General features: G+C 40.4%; 1 protein-coding gene across 1 annotated transcript; it reads left to right on the top strand.

The window, feature by feature from the left end:
- The first annotated feature begins 1,192 nt into the window (after window positions 1-1,192).
- Window positions 1,193-23,331, top strand: ywhaba (tyrosine 3-monooxygenase/tryptophan 5-monooxygenase activation protein, beta polypeptide a). Its single transcript, XM_087840881.1, has 7 exons — window positions 1,193-1,327; window positions 9,920-10,080; window positions 12,368-12,508; window positions 17,681-17,804; window positions 17,900-18,063; window positions 19,395-19,490; window positions 22,619-23,331. Exons 2-7 carry the CDS (start codon window positions 9,928-9,930, stop codon window positions 22,673-22,675), a joined length of 735 nt encoding a protein of 244 aa, XP_087697007.1. The 5' UTR covers window positions 1,193-1,327; window positions 9,920-9,927; the 3' UTR covers window positions 22,676-23,331.
- Window positions 23,332-26,621: the final 3,290 nt, after the last annotated feature.

The following is a 26,621-nucleotide window of genomic DNA, read 5'->3' as shown; positions in this document are numbered from 1 at the left end:
TAGAATATATAGCAATTATTGCAGATTGAAGTATTATGTGGAGCCAAACTGTGCTTATAAAGCATTTATCAGATAACTTGAATGGCAACTTTAAGGGGTTAAAATCAGCTTTTTGAAAAAGATAAACTGGAATCCTAAACCGTCACTGATGTTATTTTACTTTATTACCATTACTTCAAAATTAATCACCTCTTATTTCTACCAATTTTGTTGCTTTTTCAAATGCAATGTTGTTTATTATTCCAAGTAAATTATAGTGAATTTGTTTTTTTGTTTTTTTAATAGTTTTGTTTGATACAGTTAAAGTGTATATTGGTCCAGTTAATCTTGAGATCCTTTCCATGGTTGTTAACAGAATTCTTCCAAAAACTGAATTATTCCTTTAAAATCAGCTATTCAAATTTTTGGGATTATTTTGTAAAATAGAATAACTGTTACTGTTTTCTCCATCAATATTATTTTTACCGATAGTGGAATTAAGGTTTGCTTTTAATCATGGAATCTCACTTATTTTTCAAATTTAAATGTCGACCCAATGTGTCTGAAAAAAAACTGATATGGCTTATAAAGATTTGGGTATCTGATCAGAAATGATTAAAAACAATGCTGTATTATCTGCTAACTATGAGAAAAATAACCTGATTTGAATGTGTGTGGCTATTAACAGAACTGTATTTTGTGGAACTTATGCATTGGTTTCATTTTTCAGTTTCACCTTCCTATTTGGGTTTGATGGGCCATATGTTGATCCTTTGAGACAGTTTGTTGACTGGTGATACAGGTTAAACCATCAATGAATGAATGAAGAAGATATTGAAGACATATAGCCTTCATCTTGACATTTTTTTTATATTGCGGATAAAATATATAGTAAAAGAACAGTATACCTGATGATCTACTGTTGTGTGGGTGGTGTACTGAAAGAAACAGGACTCCTTGTTACAAAGTATAAATGCTTGAAAATAATAAAAATAAATAAATAAATCAGTGTAACCCACACAGAGCTGTGTCAGCTGACACGACGGCGAACTCAGATACGACAGCAGCAGCCTCAGGGAGACAGTTGCCACGGAGACCGACGCACGTCATCCTGTAGCGGTTGCCATGGCCCTCCTGACGTCAAAGCCCCTCGCAAGATGCTTAGGAAACCCCCTGGCGCGGTTGCCGTGGATACTGGCGGGGGGAGGGGTGGGGTTAAGAGGAAGCGGAAGTGTCAGAGCAGGCGGAAGTGGTACTGCCCTGAATACCCTGAGCAGCGAGCGGAGGACGGCTTGACAAACTCACATCGTTGAGAGAATAAAATCGGGATTCCTAGTACATCTTAAATGTGAGTTCACCAGCATATTACTCGATTATCGTCTTATAGACAGTGTAAACACAGTCTTTCGTGGAGAGGAGCAGTCCGAGTGGTAGCCCCATTGCCTGCCTCTGCGGCGGAAGGTGCCTATTGTGGTCTGGGGCTGGGGGCGAGGGTTTAGGCCGAGAATGTGGCCGGATAACGAGAAATAATCCATAAAACACATATGAGCGGTTGCTTCTGCTCTTTATGCAGTTATTATACCACTGATCTTTAATTTTGAAGGCCCAGAATGAGATCGATGCATGCGCGATCCGCGGTCCCGTGAAGGGGGGGGGGGAAGCGGCACCAAGTTTGGCCATTTTGACAGCTTAGCAACCCCAGCCGTCGCGAGAGCTCAGACATTTTAGCAGTCAGTGCTAGCTACATGGCGCCGCGGCTAGCGACAAACTAAACCGCAGACGCTATCTGCCATATGACGATCGTAATATCTGGCCTCATTATTCGCAGCATGGACTGGAAAAGACATCGCGATTATGGATTGTCTTTAAACGAACTCCGTCATGGCGTAGTGAAACGATATGGAAGCTAACCCACCCTCCATATTCCTTGGGAGTCTCCCCTCAAATTCGACTTAAATTTCAAGATCTTTCGATTTTATGTAGCTCGATTAGGATAGTGAAGACATAGAACTAATTAAACATTAAACTACGTAGATTATTTGGCTACCAGTTTTGGTGTAACCTCGTCGGCGTTCAGATTGAACTGGGTCAGATCCCCTTAGCGGGCTAGGCTAACCATTAAAGCCAGTAAGCAGCCGTGCTGTGACGTTTAGCTTCCATGCTAGCTGGCGGTAATCTAGCTCTCCATCTTAAAATTCCGCAGGGGAATGCGACAAGGAGGGCGTAACTGCTAGCAGGCCGACTCAGCGCTGTTACCTCAGTATTCGTGCCCCGAGGCCGTTTTTAAAAACGTCCGTGTCAAACCCTTTTTGTCGAGATTATGGATTTTACTCGGTTGGGCGTGTGTCGGTCCAAAGCTGAAGATGGTGTCCCTCGATTTTTTTTATTTTTTTTAAATTTTTTTAACGATAATTGTTTAGCTAGGTGGTTCAATAACAGCACGGCAAATGCAAAGCATGTTGGTCGTGTGCCAGACGATTGTAGCTTGGACTGAGTTGGATCAATGTCAAGCCGATGTGTAGCTCGCTATGGCGGTAAAGCAATGCGTCATTAATGCGCTTGTAATCGCGACCAGCGGCATTTTACCTAATGCTAAGTGCTAACTCGTGCTAATATGTCATAACACAGCTGTGTGAATTACGATGCACGACAGACCTGGCAATTAAATTGAGGCGGAGCCCCGTTTTAGTGTTTGTAGGTAATGCAAGCCATTACATAATTTCTATCCTTTGTATATATAAAAAAATAATAATGATACGCCGTGTTAGGTAGGAGTATCGTTTCTACACACAATCAAACAGTAATGAACCATGTTTGACACACTTCGTACAGAAATGATCCTCACATCTTCCTAAACAAGAACAAAAATTGTCCTATTTTTTATATAATTTTTAATTAATTGGTTTTAATAAAATGTCTATAATATCAGTGTCCAGTTCCCATGACAATCACTACAAAAGTTGTTTTCAGAACCCTACATTCTTAACAAAATCAAATCATCAATCATCAATGTTATATCTTAAATCCTACTATTAGTATTTTAGTTTTATCAGTGTTATTGGAGAGTACAGTGAAGATTAAACAGGAGAGTGGAAGAAGACCTCAGCAAAGGGTCTTGGATTGGACACGAACCTGGGTCCTGGGATATGGTTGCCTGCTCAACCCACTGAGCAAAACTGGTGTCTTGAATCAAATTTCGATGGATTATGAAGTTAACATTACTTTTGTTAATATGCATTATGTTCGAAACACATTAAACAAAATAATAGCCAGGAACCAATACTGCAGTCTGTGTCCTGGTGTCCCATCAAAAAAATAAAGTTGCTTTCCTGTGGTGCGTGTTAATACAAGTACATCAGCATCTGGCACCTGAATAGGAGATTTGGTGATGATAGAAGGTGGTGGTGGGGGACTTCACCCTGCCAAACACTGTCACCACCTAATCATGTGTTTCTGTGACCACCATCAGTGATGAACATTAATTCATCAGTTTTATATATCAATTATGATTTTGGCTTTGTGATAAATAGGATAAAAAAAAAAAAATTCTGCCCTTGCTATGAGGCTCTTGTTTTGTCTTTTATTATAAATCAAGAACAAGTTTGACCTTGTTTGCTTTTTGCCCCACCCTAAAATCGCTGTTTAGATCAAATTGAGCCAAGACGACTTTGGGTGACCATCGAGATGATATAAAAGTTCTAAAACGTTTGTGCAGGTGAACCTTTTGTTGTATGCAGGGTTTGACTCTCTAAACTTGTAAGCTTTTGCCAGCACGCTACCAAATTGCCGGTTTGTCATCGACTTCAACCCGCCGTCGCTCCACAAACCATGAAAGTCCTCAGAATCCACTGCAGCCTTGGCTACCTCTTCCTGTGTACAATCTCAGGCGTGTAGAGACTACAGCCTGGAGGTGACTGGTGTTCAGCTTCCTACGAGATGATCCTGTGTCCCTGACATTGTTAACCTTTTTATAAAAATTATAATTATATTTAAAGTTACACAAATCCTGTTATAAATGAATGATTTCTGTTATCTTAAATAACTATTAGACAATTAAGAGTATAGTTAACTCAAATATTCATGATTATTATGTTTTGCCTTAATACGGCAACCCTGTCAGGACCCACTCTGCAAAATGTTGCAGCTCCTTTGGCTTAACCTTCGAATGCCATTTGAATACATATTTTTATTAAAAACATTCAAAGTTTTTTGTATGGATTTCACACTTAAAACACCAGTCGTCATATATTCTGATGTTGGTTAAAGTGGGATTTGCCAATGTAAAACAATTATACAATTATATTACCCATGTGTCAGCCTCGACAAAACGCTGGTGAATCTAGAGGGATTACATTTTTCCTTCAACAAGTGTCCTGATAATGGACTGAATTGGCTTCTGAATTTATAATGATCATAATGGTCTCACTATTTTTTTGAAAACTAATGGAACTGTGCTCAGTATCAGCAGATAATTGATTTCTGCTTGTTAGCCTTGGAATTGGCGCTCGATACGTGCTGTTGGTGCACTCCCTGTCAAGAGGCCTTTAATTACTCAGCAGAAGAATAGGAGTGGCCGTTTAGTTGTGAATGAATAGCTGAAGGTTTGTTAGATTTGTCCGCTCTCCTGCTGTGACGTTTAGAGGTACTCATTTTTTTCATATTTTCACAGTAGTTGTTGTAAAGATAAGAATCTGGTATTGAATTTTCTTTTAAATCATCCCTATAGATTATATTATTAAATTCTTAGATACTGTATTTAGGCTTTAAGTGTGTTTTTGGCAGATGCCTTTCATTTATTAACAAATACCAATTTTCAGACTGGCAGTTATGATTGCTTACAACTAAAAAACAAGTGTTAGCGCCTCATGCTAGTCATTTTTTAAAAATATTATTATTTATTACAGTTTGTAAGTTTAATAGGAAACCAATTGACTTACTGTTTGGTTGACTAATAAACATAAAATACCTTTTTTTTTAAAAATTATTTTTCCTGGAATCTGAGCTCCATTCAACAAAAAAAAAATGCTAACAAAAACCAAAAATGCTTCCTTATGCATAATTGTTTGTGCTTATTCTTAAACATAAACAATTAAAATGACTGAGTGTGCAAAGAAATCTGCATATTGATCTGAGTGAATTAAATTAGGGAAAGCGTTAAAGCAACTAAACAACCACTTAAATGTGACAAGTATAAGTAAGGGTTGTTTCCACGAATGCCTCAGCACCCTCTGGTGGCAGTGAGGTAAACTGTTACATGTTTTTAATATCATAGATTAAGATTTGAAAAAAGTACACAGAATGTTGCCCCAACTGGGTTATTTTCTTTCCTGCTTGCTTTTTTTTTTTTTTTTTTTTTTTTTTTAAAGAAAATACTTATCAGTAGAAGACAACCTCAAGTGTCCTTTGCTGTGACAACACACTGTTCTCAAAACAATGCCATTCCTCATGTGAAAAGAGAACTAACTAGTAAGGCAGGTTACCTGGAACTTTGAAGGCGCTACTTGTTTAGATTGCTGAGATAGCTTCTGTGTACACCGTGTCCTCTATTGTCATGTGCTTTACCAGTCGCAGTTCAGCAGTAGGGTTGGCCTGAAGAAGTGAGAGTCACTGCTGGGGAAAAAACAAAATGACATAATACCTTGTACCACTGGAAGGAGGACTGCTAAAATCACTGTACCAAAAATGTCTGTATTTTATGGCTTAATTCTAAAGCTAATGGACATTTTTTGGACACATTTGCATATATATGGCCAAAGAATTCTCAAGAATTATTATTTTTTGGTTACACATTTTAAAACTAAATAGAAAAAGCCAGTTAAAATAAATGAGAAATACTATACCTAGGCATTTATCGAAGGAGGAAAGATTCAAAATGAGTTAAATATTTTCAGTCAATGAGGTTTGAACCAGGTGTGGGGGCCCAGTTTTGCGTCAGTAATGAGCGTATTTCAAAGTCTGATCTTCACAACACATTATTGGAAGGATATATAATTCCCCGTGCAAGATGCACGTAGCCTCGATGTCACCCAGCAGTTAGTGAAGCCTTGAGCTAAGCGTTTTCGAAACCAAATCATGGGATCGAGGGGTAGATGTGAAATTGAAATTGGTGACATTGCGTGACCTTATCATGAATCACAAGGTAGGCGAGCTCTAAGGTGCCCTGCCTTGTCTTCCTTTTTGACACCAGTGGGGATGGTAATTTGCAAAATTGATATTATCCTGTTTTAGAATGGTCTTGTAGCTAGTGATTGAGAATCTAAACTCATCGGGAAAGTTTTTATTGAAGTCACTGATCTGGCGAGCTGAAAGGTCAGTTACCCATGGGCTTGTACACAACTGGACTTCTTTTTGCAGCTGGACCAGTCGCCGCCTCCTGGTCATTAGAAGGAATTCAGGTTAAAGGAACTTTACCTTTGGGTGCTTTTTTCAAACCCAGGATTTATATTTATATATTCCATAAGATTATTATAAAAAGAAATTGGGCATCGTTAGAAGTATTCTGATTGTCAGGAGCATGAGACACTGAGTTTAATAGACGTCAGAAGCGAACAAAGATTAGCTTCTAGTCTTCCAAAGTCGTCGTCTTGTTTTGTTCTCCAGAAGACCTCACCAGAAGAAAGCTGAACAACAATGGTTTGCACTGTCCCTCATTGGGATGCATTGAGGAAGCTACTTCTCCCCAAAAACTGCACTGTTGCTGTCTAAGAGTTTGCTAAAGGCTGTTTTTTATTTATTTATTTATTTTTTTGTTTAGGTTTTTTTTTTTTTTGACTATTGAGAGACAGAGAGAAGAAAGAACATAAAAACGTAACCTGTAAAGTAGGGCTGCCACAAATGATTATTTTGATAGTCGACTAGTCACCGATTATTTTTGCGACTAGTCGACTAATCAGATCATGCGTCTATTGGACGTAAAACGTACAGCTTATTGCACCAGCATGCATCTGCTCTTATATAACTATCATTAGCTTACAGCTTGACGTGTTTAAGGTATGTGCTAACTAAAAATAAAGACAAGATGATAGTTTATTAAGCTTTTAATCAAATTTGCAGATTGTCTCGGAGTTTAATAAACTCGGCCGTCTGTTCTTTCTGTGTAAAATGACAGGACACTGGACTAAATTCTCTACCATTTCACACTTCTGTTTAATCAGTTCTCTGTTTGACATTTATTCAGCTGTGTAAAAACTTGTGTAACTGTAACTTTAGTCTCAGCCAAACCGATTTACTGAGGAACAAATAAAACTCTGAAAAAAGCCAAACAATAACATTTTTAAATTATCTGAGCGACTTGTATATCATGTTTAACCTGAAGTGAAAGACCTCGGGGGGGTTTGAAAATGATGCGCCGGGAGTTTGCTGTTCTCGCCGGCTCTAGTGAGCCTCTAGCTATTGAGCAGGTGGGTAACAGACGTCTCCGAAAACGTGCACAGCTACATTCTCGCCTGAAAATATGTTAAGTTTATTTTGTGACCCAGAAAGAGTAATAAGAGTAATATTAAATCTAAGCAGCTGCCGCCATTGTTGAAAACTGGAATTGGCTGACCTGCGCTATGAATTCTGGGATAGGTTGGGCCACGAAGGATAAACGCGACCCATCCTTCAAATCTGGGGAAATGAAGGACGCATTTGGGGGAGTCCTCGAATTTGGACAGGCTTCGCCACGTCGCTGTAATGTAATTGGCCTACAAATGCGGCCTCCAAAGGATGCGGCCGCTAAATTTGGACACAGTTATGAAACCGGGCACAGCTTCTTCTTCTTCGGGGTTTAACGGCAGCTGGCATCCCTGGACATGCAGTGCTGCCATCTTCTGTTTCAGTCCGTTATTACACTCTTAAATCCTACTACTTATTCCTGCGTCTTTTGGGATCTTACAAAGCTTCAAACGACGCGTCGACTATTAAATCAGTCGTCGACGATTCTGATAGTCGACGTAATCGTGACTAGTCAACTGATCGTGGCAGCCCTACTGTAAAACACGTTGGACGTGTTAGTGTTATGGTTTGGCTCTACCAGATCCTAATGGAACAATGAGTTTTCAATTGGAACAAAGGAATCTGAGGATATCTGTCCACAAACAGGAAGTGGGTCTTCCAGCAGGACCACCCCCAAAGCACAAGGTATCCTATGCCCTCCCCCTCCAAAAAAAAAAAGAAGTCAGGTAGAGCAGTTGTGTTAAGTATTTGAAGCATGTAGTTAGTCTATGGAAACCCACTAACAACCCAGCTTTGGCGCTACTTTACACAGGAATGTCTTTTTCACTGCACAAAAACGGGTGTTACTCATGAAATGGAACTGTTCTATTTAGGGTAGAAGTTAATTGTTCCAATTTCATCCCAAAATGCTGCATATTGAAAGCAGCAAATCAATAGAGAAATCCATCTGGATCCTTTTTTTCTACTTTGTGTAAAAAATCTGAAATGTATACAAACTGTAAGTTTTAATAGTCAAGGTTTTTTCTTGCTATGGTAAGTCTTGGGAGAATTGCTTTTGACCAGAAGAAAGAATTCAAAAATATGTCCACGCATGCTTAAAACAAATCTCCTAGAATGGTAATCTCTATCTGATGAATAAACTGTGGCAGTTACCAGAAAATTACTAACCACAGAAACATGCCACAGTTTGAGAATGTTGGAAAGAACAATAAGGGAGAAATCGGATCTGTGCTGATTCGAAATGTTGATCGACAGTTCCAGACTGAAATCGGTGCCAAAACTGTGTCGACTAGAAGTCGACTCGACAGGCCGAATTGCAGAAATTGGATTTGTTGACAGCAAAGCCTAATTGTATCTGCAGTGAGTCATTGTTGGAAAAACACATGAAAAAGTCCAAGTGAGTGCTAAAAATGTTTTATAGGCGCCAGATCTAAAGATACTTTACAACCTGCTCTTTAATTTAAAATCTGAGCAACTGACATAAAAGCCAGTGTTAAGCAGAAAGCAGCTCAGAATAACCGAATAAATTCAGATGTCTGTTTTTGTGGCCTGCTTTCATCTTTGATATTGAGTTAATGACAGTAATACTCTTATTAGACTAGAACTTGGTTCAGAATGAATTTGAAACCATTTTAATGATGTGTTAATGACATCAGATCTGTCAAAAAATAACGTGTAAATCTCAGATTTGGTTTTATTTATGGTGGGAAATGTGAGAAAAGTACAGTAAATAAAAGTCCTCTGCTTGTGGCATTTATCATAGCTCATATTTTTTTTGCCCTCCATAGGGAAACCCTCTTCCACAGCGAGGTGAGAGGTCAGGTAAGCTCCAAGGATGCTAAAACTGAACAGAGAGCTAGTTTTGAATTTCCCTCTGGTAGATAACTGGTGACGGAGCTAAAACTCTAGCAGCTAAGGCTGCTTTGTGTATAAATGTGTTTGTACATTTTACTGTTGCCGTGATGGTGTAGTCGTGTTTTCATTAGCAGTTTAAATGTGTAATGGTTAAGTGCTTAAAGCTGATTGTGGCAAATCCAAAGTGTGATGGTGTAGATATAAAAGGCGATGATGTGGCCTACTTAGACCTACAGATTCATCTGGAGAGTAGAGCAGCCCTCGGGGATGAAATAACGGGGAGCAGCCATTTCGCTGCAATTGAGGTTTTGACATTTTATGAGACATTTTATTAAGTCTTTGCCAGTATATCCGACACTGTCGTACGTGACGTTAGGATGCGCCAAGTGCGATGATGTGGATTCTCTTTGCTAGTGGGTCGACCAGCTTTTTACACGTTCCTGTTTTCTTGCAAAGTGGCACCTGCAAGTGCAGTATTCTAGCTATCACATCTGCTATTTCTTTCAGCTTCTTCGATATGTTCTGCTCTTATTAAAAGCGCTGATTTCCACACCTGTTTCTCACAAGCTCTCTATCTCTGTATCGTTTCTGGTCAAAGATGAAGAGCTGCAGCGGTGAAGTCCTAACTCTGGTCTCCTTCTTCTTGCAGTCTAAAAGATGGATAAGAGCGACCTGGTGCAGAAAGCCAAGCTGGCAGAGCAGGCCGAGCGCTATGACGACATGGCGGCTGCCATGAAGGCTGTGACAGAGCAGGGCGCAGAGCTCAGCAACGAGGAGCGCAACCTGCTCTCTGTCGCCTACAAGAACGTGGTATGCTATCAGTCTTATCATTTGTGCGTGGGTTGTTTTGATATTCTTCTCCTCCCCGCAAACCTGTAGATCCCTGACTCCCAAAGTGTCGGCCACGGCCCCCTGGTGAGCTGTGAAAGTATTACGGGTGGGCCGTGAGAGGTCATTTACAATGAGTATACTATTATAAATTCAGCTAACTGAAAGGTCGATACAATTTTGCTTTTTTTTTTTTTATTGATAGGAAAATGTCATTTTAAAAATAGCTTTATTTTTTGTATCCCCCTTATTATTGCAGAGGTTGCAAACCTGCCACTGCCCATCATCAGTGGTGACCTGTGATTTCAATGAAAAGCTAGATGAATATAGGAATGATTAATGGTTTTCCTTTTTATCCTTATCACTTATCTCTGCTGGATAAGCATAGGAAATTGAGAATTTAACAGTGTATATGCTGAGATTTGTTTGCTTTCTCTGGCAACACTGTTGGATTACAAGTATATTTGATCTGCTCCTGCTCTGCAGTGAAAATGAAAATGAATATTTTGTCAAAATTCTTCCAAATTTGCTCTTTTGATAGTAAAGGTTTATAGCTAAAAGCACAGATTTACTCCTGACCATGAGGCTTGTTCACTTCATATTTCAATTTTTATTTATTTTTTTTGTTATTTATTCTCCTATGACTCACAGTTCAAATAATAGCTTTGGTCTTTCCAAGTTATATGATATATGGTGTTGGGTAATCACCAAAATACTGTACTGACCAAATTAATTGTGATTGTAACTGCGATATTCAAAACTAAAATGCCGATAATAATGGATTAATTTGACAGATTGTATCATTTTCTGGAGACATTACACTCGTAGTGTTAATGAATTTTCGAAGTAAAAATCTGTCATCTTTTACAAAAGGAACCATAAAATTCTGTGTTATGACATTATAGAGGAGTCTCTTTGTTCTCATGTTTAGTTTGTCACCACAACACATTATACAAGGAAAGTGTTCTTTGACCCCATATGATCTTAAAAGCAGAAAGAGCGCTTTCACAGCTCAGTGATAACAATACATTTATAGCACCTATGTCAGCTATAAACGTGTCCCTCCCTTCAGTCCTTTTTTCTTTAAATCATTCTCAGAGATTTCTTTGGAAACCTTTACTGTAAAAGTTTTGGGTGGCCGAATATTTTTGAAGTTCAGCATAGTGTAGTCCATCTTGGCAAGAATCAGTAACTAAAATGCCAACTCGTTCAGCTCTAAGACTGTTCTTAGCTGTGCATTTTACATTTAGTGGTTTGTTTGTTTTTTTTCTGTAAAGATTTTGAAGTTTGAAGCACAAATTATGTAAGAACAGCCCGAGGCTTTCCTGCACTGCCGCTCTGTTTATCATTTGGGCTTTTCTTAAAGCTTGCCTGCACCAAGTAGTACACAGTTCAGTTGATTTTGCCTGCTTCAACAGCAACTGCAGCAAAGTGGATAGTATATATGTGTTTAGTTCAGACGTAGGAAATAAAACACTGCAGTTCAGACGGGTTTTGTCTGGTTTTGCAGTTAATTTTGTGAACCGTTAGTCAGTGACAAACTTGGAAAAAAGATATTAATTAATAAAACGATACAAGACAATGAAGGTGGGATAAATGGAAATAAAAAGAAAAAAACAGTATTATTAGCATTATTCATCTAAATTTATTTTCAGTAATCTCATTTCAGCTCATCAGTTTTGATGCTGTGATTAAAAAGACTTGTGATTTCTAACGTTTTAGAATGACATTAATGACCTTGTGCCCTGCTGATTTGTTGCAGCTGTTGATGTCCAACTATGTACCAAAACTATCCAAAATCAACCCTGAATATTTGCATTTTTAATCATGGTTACTCAGATGTCCGCATCAGTTGATGGGCAATCAGCATCTGCTTCAGATTCAGCATACTCTGTGCAGATATCAGCCTGTGCTGTAGCCTGATAGTCAGTTCTTCAGAAGAGCAAATACACGCCACAATGTGTAGTTTGAATCAACTTGCAGTATGTAATAAATGAGCTCTGCTTGTATCTGACTTCTTGAAGGGGCAGTGCTGCAGTACTTTAAGCTCAAGTAATTTAAATTCTGCATTTATTGGCTCCAAACCCAACATATCAAGAAAATGCACAGGCATCTGTTATGTACGGTAATGCTTTAATCAAAGGTCCATTGTGGCCCCGAATAAACCTTAGATATACTTAAATTCACTCTCATTTAGTTGTAGATCAGATGCAGTAAGATGCTGTCTTTTAATGTGACTCCTTCTGGTTTGCATTGTCTTTGCTAATAGGTGGGGGCACGCCGTTCATCCTGGCGCGTCATCTCCAGCATCGAGCAGAAGACGGAGGGGAACGAGAAGAAACAGCAGATGGCCCGTGATTACCGCGTGAAGATCGAGGGTGAACTTCAAGAAATCTGCAATGACGTGCTGGTATGAACAAGAGTGGGAAAGATCGGGCAGAGAGGAGGAGGAGGGGGGGACGAGGAGTTGTGAAGAAACAGTGAAAGAAAGGAGAAAATGGATGGTTGTGATGGTAGAAGGAACGGCAATACTTAAGAGAAGGCAGAAGATGGTGAAGGAAGGCACACTGTAGTTGATCCCTTCTGGCTGTCACATGGTGTTACTTGTGGAGATGGTAATAACGTAGCTGGCAGCTGTTGAGAGAGCTGCCAAACAAAGCTTTAATTTTCTTCTCGTTTTTTTGCTTTGCTGCCCCGCTTGGCACGTTTGATTAATTTTATTTGTGTTCACTTTTCTATAGAAGAAGCTGTGCACGCGCACGTGTGCTCCAAAGGGGGGATGGTGTGGGCAGATTAAACTGTGTATTACCCCCCCGCCCATTGTTCTTAAAATGACACAGCTTGCCCATTTAGCAGCGCTGTTAATACTGCAGTGCCAAGTCACAGTAACGGTGCGTACTCCCAGAAAATTAATATTGAGCGGTAACCCCATTGACTAGACACCCTTCTTGAATCTCACATGGACTTTGTTCTTGCACAAGATTATTTTTATGATCTTGTGTGAAAAGGTTATGCATAAATGTTTAGCCAGGCAGCTTCATATCAGTTACTGCGTGTTTCTTTCTTCTGAAACTCTTGACTACTGCGCAAAGACATCATGGTCCTGCACAATCCCAGGGAGCTATGCAAAGTGTTTCTCCGATAAAGTACTTGCAAGTAATCGTGGTAAAATAGGCTATATAGCACTATCATTGCTATAACAATGCCTTGAGTTTACACTCCCTCGAGTTCAATGACGAGACAAGCCCAAGCATGTCTAAAAGCAAGAGTTGTGTATCACTTTCTGATGATGCTTTTTTTTTAAGGTACTACATGTACCTTTTACCACTTCCAGCAAACCACCACACTTTGCCAAGTATGGAGGAAATGTTTCGCCACTTGAGGCAAAATTCCGTCAAGCTAAATATTCAAGCGGTTATGTGATACTTCAAATTTCCAGGGAAAACACTAACTGCTTACTCTTGTGCTTACATTTGACTTATGCTGTATCATTGGATGCAATGCTGTGTCACTACTATTGCACCTGAATACTGCCCGTCTTAGTAGTCACTCTTCCAATGAGCAAGTGTGCTTTTATACAGCAGTCACCTGTATATACTAGGGGTGCAACGATACAGAAAATTCACGGTTCGGTTCGATACTTTGGTGTCACGGTTCGATATTTTTTTCGATACAAAAAATGTTCGTGCCTTTTTAATAAATTATAAATATATTTTAATTCAAAAGTACAGTTTTTAAATGTAATGTTGCTGAAACAAAAAATAAATCTACCTGATCAAGAAATCACTCATCTTTGGAAAAGAGTTTATTACAGAGAAATGGCTCTTTCCAAAATAAAAGCTATACTATATGGTTCTTCTGGGCTATATTCTCAGCAGCATAAAACATATCGGGTCCCCATAAGGAGAATCATGTGCTAACGGATGTCTAAATGACTCTGTAAAGTTTGTAGCATGCCTGCTTGTTGTTTTTGTCTGCTTCCACTTGTCTTTGCACTAGGATGATGTCGGAGTAAATGTGCAGTCATATTCGTTGTGTTCCCACTAGTGCTGTCAGCGTTAATCTCGTTGAAATGACGTTAACGCCACAACACGGCAAATCTCCGTTAACGAGCTACCACGGATCGCCCCGTGCGTGATGCTGGACGGCGTCAACACGTTAACCAGCAAACTGCGCTAACGCACTAGTTCCCACCAATGTAATTGAGCATTGCGTGGCACATCTGACATACTGTTTTACTTTTGTCCATGACGCGCTTACCTTCAGGGTCATGCTTCACATGAAGACCAAAATAGTTCCAAACGCCAGATCTGAATGAGGGTGGGGGAGGTTCAATTTGCCATGTTGCAACGAGCTTAGCTTCTGTCTTGCTAGCTTGCGCTGCGCTCAGTGGATCTGCGCTCGACAGTGCAGCCTAGGCGGATAAGTCGAGCGCAGATCCACTGAGCTCTCAACACAGACAGCATCGTCAGAAGAAAAGTTGATAAAATAAATTTAAAAATTTTGTATTGTTCGATACATAGGAGTACCGAACCGAAAGCACTGTATCGAACGGTTCAATATCGATATGAGTATTGTTGCACCCCTAATATATATGCTGGAAATTTTCCTCGTGATAATGTCAATGAATACAATTATCGAATTCTGGGTCATTTTGGTTCAAAACCATCAAGCTGAACGATGTGAATCAGTTGAACGACAGTCCACATGGTGCCTGTAAAAGAGCAAACACAGAAGATACTTTTGGCTGCTCCCAGCAGGTAGCTCCACATGTTTGATTTGGCAGTTTTTACACTGGATGCCCTTCCTGATGTAACACCAGAGGGATTTGTTTCCTCCCAGCATCTTTTACTTTTTAGGCAAACGAATTGGAATAACATTTATTAATTTATCTATTTTTTCAAATCACGGTTTGTCCCACTTCTTAAATATAATTTATAATAACAAAAGTGACCTGTGAAATTGTACCAAAAAGAATCAACCCAATATATTGGGTATAAGCCAACTGCTGATGTTGTTTCAGCAGCCCAGAGTGAGTTGTTTTCCATCACACTCCAACCTCATAATTTATTGTTAGTGCAGACTTCAGATAAAGGATGGCTGAAGGAAAATACAGTAATTGTGTCTGAACCTGAAGTGACCTCAAAGGCTTCAAGTATCCTCATTTGTTTTCGTTTTCAAACACTTGGAACATTAATACTTTTGCCTCAACTGGAAAGTACTTTCGGTGAAGCTTCCTGTATAAATAAAGGCCTTACTCAGCTGTGCAAATGTCACTTTAAAGAAGCTATTAAAGTGTTGTGAGAAATTACAGTTGTTTTTTTGTTTTTAAACACTTGTAGCAATAAATATGACTTAGGCCTCACTGTCAGGTCCTGACAGGGCTAGAACATAAATTGCTCGAGGTCAAAGCAGCTCAAATTTTTTAGCGCATGAGCAGACTTCTAATAATATCTTCAAGGTCAAACCATCTTCAAGCCTCCGCAGTGATGTGGTGCTGTAGAATTGATGGGAGAAAAGGATGGGTAGAGACATGCTGTCCTTAAAGCAGCAGGAAGCTTGGAAGGGGAGAGCTTTGATGCATTCACGGGATGGAAAAATATGTCAGTAACCCTGACCTAGAACAGTGGATCATCATATCGCATCATATTGGCTCTCCAAGAGTAGTGTTTTGTTGTAAGCTGAAATATGAATTCTGCATTTTAAAATTATGTGTATTTATTGATAAAATAAAACGTAGGTAACCTGCTTTAGCAACTGCTGTGGGGGGTGGACAGGCGTGCTGCAAACTTGAAATGCGGAATAGACAGAGCACTCGCTAACCTTGTGCAAAGTCATCGATGGCCAAAGGCTTGCAAAAAATTACATGTTCTTCATTCTGTTTTTGATGTTGAACTTATCCACAGTCACTGCTCAGTTTTGGTTGGAGCGCCAGAAGAAAAACTGGAAAATCAGCTTCTTTCTCTCTTTTTTTTTTTTTTTCTTTTAAATTCTGTTTTGTGACTAATTTTTCCTTTTACAGGAACCACTTAAAAGATGCAAATCATTCTTTAGTTGCTCTGTCATCTCGGAAGTTCAGCTCAGGATCACATGTAGGCATTTCCTCGCTGTATTCGCTCAGAAGTCAAAGTGCCAAGTGCAAGTGACTAAAGTTAAAATGGCTACCACCCCTATATCATGTCTACATGACATTCCCAGGACAGGTTACTGGAGTCAGCAGCTTAAAACAGACTCAATGTAATCACTGAAACAAAGCTGGCCTCAGTGAGGAAGAGGCTCTGGGGTAAAGTGAGAGCTGATCACATGGTCAGAGTAAAACCCTTCTTTAAACGATCAGATGAGGACAGCAACAGTGGTGTGAACCGTGACACACATGCTTGAAGTTGGTGTCACCCCAGCAGCAAACCTGGCTTTCTCTTCTTTTCAGACAAAGAACACATTAATACGCAGGTGGCCCAAGGCACTGGGAAACAGCTTTATTTCTTTCGCACAGAGGAGTCTTATATATGTGATAATACAGAAAACACAATTAACTACACCCACCATGCCCATATCTAGCTCCACTTTTTTTTTTCTCATGCTTTAGTAGAATGGCTTTGCAGGATTTCCAGCTCAAAATAATCCCCATCCGTGTTACACTGGCAGAGCCCCTCACTTCATCCTCTTCTTTTTGACTCCAGCTGGTCTAGCTCTCCTCCTCCTGATTCTGATTGGCTTCTCCTCATAAATAGGTTTGAACATCAGGTGGGCGGGGCTTCTGTACTCACTACCAGAGTGGTAGCGATCGTATGAGGGTGGGAGATTGCCGCTTTTATTGAGATCACACAGAGGCGAGAGGAAAAAACCAAAGTGAAGTTGAGCATTTGGCTCACATGATTACTTGTCCAAACACTGACCTCATCATGGAAACTTTGAGCACTTTGAACATTTGCATTTGTAGCAGTAGCAGCTAGTGGGGAAAAACATCATAGCTCAGTAATATACCATGCATATTAAGGAATAGCAGTGTTCTTAAAATAAATCTACTGGATAAAAATGAGCAAAAGTACTGGTGTTGAGAGAAGTAGACCTTTTGATGTATTCAGACAAGTCAAACTTATTGAAGGCTTTACAGTTTTCAAACATTAGCAGTAATTTATCTATCTACACACACACACACACACACACACCTGGAATGGTGGGATCAGCAGAAGCACAGGTAGCCATCAGGAAATGGTCAGATACAGTTACCAGTAATCCCGCATTTGAAAGGTGTGGATGGGGGTAGTGAATTTCTAAAGCTATTCAGCTATTCGACAAGCACTGCCTCCATCCATTATTTAAATGTGTAGGATGGGAGAGTCAATTAAATGAGCGTAATTGAGGTTCGGGTGTTTATTCTTTAGCTGTTGGTAATGGTGTTTGTATTCATCACATGTTTGGCTTTAGCAAAGGCCGTAATGCAAATAGACAGAGAAATATTAGTAAAACCCTCTGTGTTCAAGGTGTTTGTTTACTTTTCCACTCGTGTGTCTTTATGTAATACTCAACCTGTAATGTATAAGTGCAAAATGGAAAAAAACTTGTCATCTGTCTGTTTCAGAGCCTGCTCGACAAATTCCTCATTCCCAACGCATCTCAAGCGGAGAGCAAGGTGTTCTACCTCAAAATGAAAGGAGACTACTTTAGATACCTGTCAGAGGTGGCCTCTGGGGAGTCAAAGAAGAGTAAGTAGTCTGAACGAACCTCTGATATATTTAAAAGGAAAAGATTGTTTACCTTTTCACACAGCACGTGATAACTGGTCATTTGTGTTGTGAAGATACGGTGGAGAACTCTCAGATGGCCTACCAGGATGCCTTCGACATCAGCAAGAAGGAAATGCAGCCAACACACCCCATCCGGCTGGGCCTAGCCCTCAACTTCTCCGTCTTCTACTACGAAATCCTCAACTCGCCCGAGCAGGCCTGCTCTTTGGCTAAGCAGGTTGGTCTTTAATACTTTATTTACTCATGTACGATGGCTGACTTTTGCATTTTTGCCGTTTTTTATTGAAATGCAGATTAGACATGTGGTCCTTCCTCCACTGAACAGTCTGTCATTTAACAGTCATAAGACACATGGAGTCTCACCAGCTCCTGAGCTCTTCCTCCCAGACATTAACAGCCATTTACTGCTAAAACCAAATTTGGCTCTATACACCACCCTTATTTTGAAAATTAATAATCAGGATGCAGTTGAAATGCAGATTATCAGCTGATTTAATTCACAGTTGAAGAATTGGGGGCTAAAATATGGAACCAATGACTCCATCAGCACTGGGTTTCCTCTTTTATGATCCTTTTTCAGGCCGTTACTCTCAGTCAGCCATTTACGTAGTATTGCCCTTCTTTCTCCTGAGTTGCTTTTGAAGTATGCTTTGGGTCATTGTCCACCCATTGTGTATTGCTAAGCACACAACAGTCAAACTTTGCTGCATTGGGCTGAATCTGAGCAGAAGGTCTAGCGTCCAAGTGTGCGATCGTTCAGAATGTGGATTGCTCAGAGTCTTCTCTTTCCGCCTGTGGTACAGGTTATCTCTGCTTCACTCATCTGCACTCTTCCAGAACTTGCCTGGCTTTTTTAGGTTCGCTTGGGTTGGACTGACACAATTTAATCAAACGCTGAGCATGAGGCTCAGTGCAGATGCCCACAGCAGGCTTCAAGTGAACTTTAAATAACAAAAACAACCACTCGTCCACGATATCTGCGGCTGGGTGTGTGCTTCCTGTACTCTACAGGGCAATGGTTTACAAACCTCTGTATTTTCTCCTTTGTAGTCTTTTCCTTATTTTTTGACTGGGATAATGAAATGTCTACCTTCTGGAGAGTTTTCTATAGTTGGCTTTTTGGTGTGAAAGGTGTTTTTGCTATTGAAATGATTGAAACGATCCTGTGATCATCCACCATGGTTGTGATCAATTTCTTTACGTTTGTGTCCCAGCTATCTTTCAGTGGATTTGTTTATTTTGACAGTTGCTTTCAGCACGTTGTTGGTTCATAGCAACAGCTTCCAAATATCACACTTTGCAACTGCAGATGTTTTACTTAATGGATCTAAGAAGCATCAGAGAAATGGCTCACACCTGTCCATGAAACACCTTTGAGTCAAGTTCCATTTGGTCCAGTGAGATTTATTGGAGCTAATATTAAAGAGCTGTCCTCAATTTGGATATGCTATATCTTTCATATAGCTGTAACTCATACATGTTTTTTAAGCTTGTCTCAGTGAAAACAAGTTTTCAGAAGGAAATTAACCAGTGAACTTCTCCCTGCAGGCTTTCGATGAGGCAATCGCCGAGCTCGACACCTTGAACGAGGACTCGTACAAAGACAGCACGCTGATCATGCAGCTACTAAGGGACAACCTCACTGTGAGTATACCTGTGAACAGCTGTCGTTACTGAAACTCGATGAGTTTTAGGATTAGAATTAGAAATAATTAAAGGTCTTTTAGAGGAGATGCATACAACTAAGTGGCACAACTTGTAATTGTTGAGTGTAAGACATAAATGCGATGAGATTCACAGACACAAGGCCACGGTTATATCGGGTTTCCTGTTGGGTATGGTTGGGACAGAACTCTGCTAAAGCTCAAGAATGCAAATCAGAGTTCACATCAGTGTTTCAACTCCAGCTGCCATTAAATCCTGTTTCACATTTTATTTTATGTGTCAGCCAACAACCGAGCACACAGCACCGATATGCAGCTTGCAGCCACTTGCCAAGGTTTTGCTTTACTCTCTTTTCTTCTGCCAGGATCCGATGGCGAAGAACAACAGTGTCGATGACTGATTCATCATAATACCATGATCACAGACTCACAGGCTGCATTAATTTAATGCTACCTGCCAGCAGGATACTGATGATTAGAAGAATATGTTGAGTGGAATTGTTTTTCATTCATATGCAGCAACGTTTACACATTGCTGACTGTTGCACATCAGCCAGCAAATTTAAGTCTTTAAGCTCGGTCGTCTAGAATCCACAAATAAAAATGTTGAAGTATATTTGTGTGCACAATACACATACTACAGCATTGCTTGTTCTCTTTTAAACTTATTGTGGCTCAAGAGTTGGGAGTTCGCCTTGTAATCGGAAGGTTGCCGGTTCGAGCCCCGGCTTGGACAGTCTCGGTCGTTGTGTTGTTGGGCAAGACACTTCACCCGTTGCCTACTGGTGGTGGTCAGAGGGCCCGGTGGCGCCAGTGTCCGGCAGCCTTGCCTCTGTCAGTGCGCCCCAGGGTGGCTGTGGCTACAATGTAGCTTGCCATCACCAGTGTGTGAATGGGTGGATGACTGGATATGTAAAGCGCTTTGGGGTCCTTAGGGATTAGTAAAAGCGCTATATAAATACAGGCCATTTACCATTTATAAGAGTCACGCTTACCAGGGATGCACCAATCAAGTGTTTGTAGTTCCGATCTGATATGCTGGCTGTATCGCCTGCTACAGCCTCTTCCTCACAGTTAGGAAAACGGATAATTAACACTGGTATTGATTGTATCTCTTCTTATTTTTAACACGGATCCAGGCTCCCCTTGAACAAGTAAATTTACTAAGTTGTTGTTTTTGTTTTGTTTGTTCGGGGGTTTTTTTGTTTTCTTTTTTTCTAAATGAGCAAATGAATAAATGAGACCAAGCCACAGGATAAATAGAGGAGCATAGAGCTGGTTGGATGGATTGGCTCTTTATCACAGATATCCGGTCCAGTTTTTGTGTTTGTATCTGATCTGATCGCTAATCTGGCATTTCTGCCCACTCTGTGTATTAAGTGATATACCAATCAGCCACAACATTAAAACTACCTGCTATCTATTGTTTAGGGCTGCTTCGTGCCACTAAAACAACTGTGAACCATTGGAACATGGACATGAGGTTGTCCTGCGATAACTGAGAGGTTGGCAGCTTATCCTCTGGGTCCTGTGGGTCGAGCCTTGGGGTCTCCGTAGATCCGCGTTTTAATCTAGTTCATCCTGAAGATGCTTAGTGGAACTGGACTCTATCTCTTTGTCGTGTTCCTCGGGCAGTTTTTGCTGCTTCTTCTCCTCCTCTTGTCAGAGTACCCTTTCCATGAGAGGTGTGCTTGGTCTGCAGTAATATTTGGGTGGGTAAGTGCCTATCAGCGTCATTCTGAGATGAATGCCAGGACCCAAGGTTTTCCCAAAACAAGGATTAGTGGGAAATGAGACTTTGTGGCTTTAATATTGTGGCTGGTTAGTGTACAACCAAATCTTTATTTCAAAGGATTATTTTTTAGGATTCAATAGTTGCAGAAATATTTTTTTTATAATTTTTTATAATATATATTTTTTTGGACTACTACTCAGGCTAGGGCCTTCATCTGGGTTAAATTTCCTCCAGGACCCGGGTACTTTCTCTTTTCAAATATTTATCTGTTGCTGTTAAGCGCCGCGTTCACAGCATGACTATTATGCCATTTGTTCTCCGTCGTCTTATGTTTTGCTGGCGGTTGGCAAGCCACTTAGAGCAGATCGTTGTACTGCCCTCTAGAGGAAGAATGTAATTGTTCTGCCCGTTACTCACGCTGATCGCTTAGAGTACTAATCAGGTGGAACCAAATAATCTTCCACAGCACACCTCATCATTTTTAAGTGGTTGGGAAACACTGCCTCAGATGATCCGATAACAGGTATCCACTCTCTTCAACATCAGTACAGATCTCCAAGAGAACCACTCTGAGTGTTTATAGCAGCCTGGAGCCTGAGCTTCTGCTTTATAGGGATTACTCTTACATACCAAACCTCGTTATTTGAAACGCTGGCCATGTTTAATTAGAAGATTCACCATTTATATTTATCACAAAGGGAAAACCACCTCAAAGGTCACCCTTTAAGTTTGGGAGTAGCTCTTTCATTATCAATTGGTCATCAACTCGTTGCAGCTGGTGTTAGTGCATTTTTAAGCACCTCAAGTGTACTTGAATGAGCCCTAATACTGTGGTTCTTTCCAGAAGCTACAATTAAGTGTAATAATAGAACAATTTTTGGCAGCCACTAAACTCAGAAGTAAATGTTTTTGCCTTCAGTAAAGAATGCTGTTCTTTATCACTCTGTTTTTGCCCTTGAACTGTTATTATCATGAGGGGAGTTTGACACAGGGATTTCTAAAACCGTAATAATGACAAAAAGATTGCACTGAATTGATTTCTGCTCCTGAGCTGCACCGAATCAGGACTTGTACGTTTCCCCCTTGCAGATCTGTGTATTTATATGTGGCAGCTATTCTGCTGCAGTATATTCACTCCTGGTTGTTGAAAAGCTTTCTGGGAAGTGGAGTTGGAGTGAACTGGAACGGAGGAGAAATGGTGAAAATAAAAGCAGATGAAGATAGACTACCAAAAATAACTCGACAGCATCACGAAACACTTGTTAGAGATGCTCACGCTGAGCGTTTGAAGATGCTCAAACCTTCCTTTTTGCCTCGCAGTCTGGAAGACAACACTGAAAGATGTCTCTCTCTCTTTCTCTCTCTCTCTGCAGCTGTGGACATCGGAAAACCAGGGAGATGAGGGTGAGGCCGGCGATGGAGAGAACTAGAGCGCACTTCACTGTTAACCCATCCCCACACTCTTCTTCCTCTTCCTCCTCCTCCTTTTATCTCTCTTCCTCTTTCTTCTCTACTTCCTCCTCTTCGTACACATAAACGGCCCGTTCATTCCCTCGTCCCACTTTTTCAGTCCCAGCCTCCCGACTTCCCTTCTGTATAACCAACAGCATGAATAGTACCTGCCCTTCAGACAAATATTAAAAACAGATATGAGAGGAGGACCCCCCCCCCCCCGAAAACTACTCTTTCACCCCACCATTTAATCCATCCCTGTCACCCTCCCTCGATCACGGCACTCCAATGCAGGCCAGCAACTAAAAACCACTGGCCAGTCTAGTCTTATAGCACGCGGGGAGGGTTTTTATCCAGAACCACCAAATAAATTAACGTCTCCTAGAGCCCACATTCGCCTCGTATCTTTCTTTCTTCATTCCACTCTTCCCCTCACTTCCTCCTTCCTAACATCTCAGTCCCTTCCCTCCTGACCCCCACTCCTCTCTCTAGCGAGTTAATGCATTTATATAGTTGTCCATTCCTTCTGTTTTGGCTTTTCTTAGTGTACTGGCAAAAAATGGCTGGTTTTATTCCACTTTAAACAAAAACAAACAAACAAAGGTTATTAAACTGTCCATTTATTTTCAACAAACACTGTGATTGCTTAGTTTTTCCTCCACCTTGCCACCAAGAGCCCTTGTTTGATGGCAAAATCGATATTGAGCTGGGATTGGGGGGGGCGGGAGTGGCGGGTTGGGGGGAGGGAGTGGGTTGTGTGTGTGTTTCGGGCAGCAGTGCCATTCTGCTGAGGTTTATACAGAAGGGTCCTCCTTACAAGGCTGTATTGTGACACTGACGAGTCTAAAGAGGGGGAAAAAACCTCCAAATCAAAAGCACCTCACCTGCTTTTGTTTCTCTAAACCTGCAGTTTTTATTTAACAATCCCTGCGCTGGGCTTCAAAGAAAAATGATTTGGATAATGATTAAAAGCAAAAGCACATACATTCCACCTTCACGTTTGACTCAATTTAGGATATTTTCCACCGCAAAATGGGATGACCCCAACCCACCCTCCACCTGCTCCTGAAATCCACCTCCTGTCGGGTGCTGTTGAACATCGAGTACTACTGTCCCCCCCCCTCGGTTATAAACACGTGTTCATTTATCTTTGCAAATGCTTGTTTTTTTTTTTCTTTGTCTTTTTAATTACTTTTGTGTGTTTGTATAACAAATCAAACTAATCTTTGTGGTTTTTGGAGACTGTAAAATTGTAAAACATTTTTAGAGCTTAACTGTAAATCTGTCTTTTGGAAAACAAAACGGTTTTGTGGATCTTGTTCGTTGAACACATGCTTGCAGAGAACTTTTGAAGCCGTTGCAGTCAGCTGCTCTTTCACGCTTGGGCTTTGTTTCTCTCCTTTCACCCAGTCACTTTTTTGTTTAGTTTTTTTGGTACTTATCCCCTCACACCATCCCCGTCCCAGACCCCTCGCTTCCTTCTGCGCCCTCCTCACTGCTTGCACGGGCAAGTTCAGACAAGTTCTAAGTTTCCACTTGCTGCTGAATAGTGTGATCAACCAGCAAGAATACACGCTTTCAATATCGCAGTACAAATCTGCTGCCGCAGAAATTGTGCACTCTGTGGACCGACACTTAAACTCGCTGCTTCCTCATTTCTTACCTGATCGTTCCAGGTGAGCTGCAGAGGAAAAAAATATCAGTAAGATGGACCTAAAAATATAAATCTGACTTAATTGTGAAATTCTGCTAACAACATGCAAAAATATTTGGCCTTTTTAAGCTTGAAACTAAAATGAGAGTTATTAGAGATGTAAACAAAGGAAGCATTGTTTTTAAATGTCACCTGTGGTGCAGTTAGAGTCCACAACAGGTGCGCGTGTGGGAGGGAGAACACATAGTTCGGACCCGTTTTGCTAAGCATGCGTACATATGCCGAGGCAATCTAAAGATCTGTCCACTGCATCAGAAGGAGGCAACGCTCAATCAGCAACTTGCGGTACATTTTCTAGCTCATTTTCCAATCTCGCTCCTGGTTTTCTTTTCTGGCAAATGTTTCCTCCCAGTTTTTGCAGTCCAATATCAATATACTGTTCGTGCTCTGAAGCAAGGCAAACCCCCACAATTGACCCCCGTTTTTAGACTGAGATGTGATGAAATATCGGCGGACGTCAGCTAACCAGAAATCCTGTTTTTGTTTTGTTGGTAGCCCCCCCCTCCCCCCCGCTCAGTGTCACAATAACCTTGTCATCAACCATCTCAACATTCCACTCTGTAGGTGTAGAGAAGTCATACGTCTCAATGTTTTTGTTTTACTTTACTTTGCTGGGGACACATGTTTTCATGCACTGATGTTTAAAAAGGTTGGAAAAGCAGGAAAAAAAAAAAAAAACCCAGTTCCTCCCTCCTGCCGCTCTTTTTCTCGTTAGCTGAACAAAAAGGCAGTTATTCTACGCTTTTTAAGGAAAAAAATGATCCCATGCAGTAGTGAATGTGGCACCGAGCCTGTCTGTATATCTGGTATCTGAAATCATTTTGTTTTTACTGACCAGTATTCTGCTTAAAATAAAAAAAAGGAAAAAAAAAAATAACCCAAAAAATAACAACAATAAAAAAAAGTTTGCTTCTGTGACGGTTTTATTGCTTAGCAGCGCACGTGGTTGTGAAAATTTAGAGTTAGCTTCAGGACACCTATAAAAATGAGAAAATGACAAAAAAAGAAGAAAAAAAAAACACCCTTCGATACCCCCCCACCCCACACCCCTCCCTGGTTATTGACGTAATAATAGATTTGTGTATGTCTTTTAAAAAAAAAAAATTCCAACTCTAGTTTCACCTTACATGTTATAAACAGGACAAAATGTAAAAGACGATTTAAAGTGAAATAAAGGTTTTATCAGTTCGAATCAGCCCTCTTCTGTTTATTATCACCAATGGCCACATGGTTTTTGTTTGTTTTGGGGGTTTTTTTTGTTTGTGGAGTTTTCTGATTAAAGATGAACACCGTCCAAGATGTCACATCTGGGAGTTAGTGACAGCCAAAGTCAGAAACGAGCTTTAAAGCACAGTTGAGACAAAAATGCAAATATTCAGCAGTACAGCAGGAGCTCGCTGTATTCTTCTGCTTTTAGAACGGTCGTTTGTAAAATAAGGAAGCATCAGATGTTTGCTGTCTTTATGAGGTCCGAGTAACTATAGTTGGAACTTCTGCCTCTGATGTTTTTCTCTTCCCTCTACCTTCAGCCATAAAGGCTTTTCTTTGGTGTGTTTTAGATATCAACGGATTTGCATTTTATCAGAAGGAAATGTCAGCTCAACGTGGCTTTGATTAAATTGTGGACATTAAGCATCACACCTTGACAAACTCTTATCGAGTACGAAATAAGTTTGAGTTATTGCCTCGATCTTCTTAAAGAAGTATCAAACTAATCCAGATCCAGAGACTCAATCCATGCATGGCTTGAAGGGAATTTTCTTCAGCGTCAGACTTTTTATATTTAATTTATATTATTTCTCGTGTAGTGGTTCACTTCCTTTATAATTTTGCTTTGTATACATGCAGAACGTAATATGACGTAACAAAATTCCACTTCTGTGCATCCCTTACAGTCATCTGAATGATTACCACAGCCTGATGTAGCCACTGTGTTGAACTGGGCATTTTGAAGCCTCAGTGTTGGGATTTTGGAACCAGAAGTCGCCATGTTTAGTTTATTTCAAGGCTATTTAGCAAGCTGCATCGTTACCCTGTGAAGGTAGAATGTGAAGACACAAGTCAGCTTTTTTTTGGCTGAAAAACAGACTCGTAAAACACTAGAATTTCACGCGGAGACTGAAGCACAAGGTGAGTCATAATTTTAGTCAGATAACCAATTAAAAATGCTCCAGAGGTCAGCGACAGCTCACACGAATAGGTTACATTCG

Source organism: Neolamprologus brichardi, chromosome 5, assembly GCF_056152115.1.
Source record: "Neolamprologus brichardi isolate AB-2024 chromosome 5, ASM5615211v1, whole genome shotgun sequence".
In the NCBI taxonomy this organism is placed as follows: domain Eukaryota; kingdom Metazoa; phylum Chordata; class Actinopteri; order Cichliformes; family Cichlidae; genus Neolamprologus; species Neolamprologus brichardi.
This window is presented reverse-complemented; position numbering and strand designations above follow the sequence as displayed.

Excerpts from the sequence above, each read along its gene's own strand:
- ywhaba (XM_087840881.1), top strand. The coding sequence starts at position 9,928 with ATGGATAAGAGCGACCTGGTGCAGAAAGCCAAGCTGGCAGAGCAGGCC. Across the intron at positions 10,081-12,367 it reads CTGTCGCCTACAAGAACGTG|GTGGGGGCACGCCGTTCATC; the intron begins GTATGCTATCAG and ends CTTTGCTAATAG. Across the intron at positions 12,509-17,680 it reads AAATCTGCAATGACGTGCTG|AGCCTGCTCGACAAATTCCT; the intron begins GTATGAACAAGA and ends TGTCTGTTTCAG.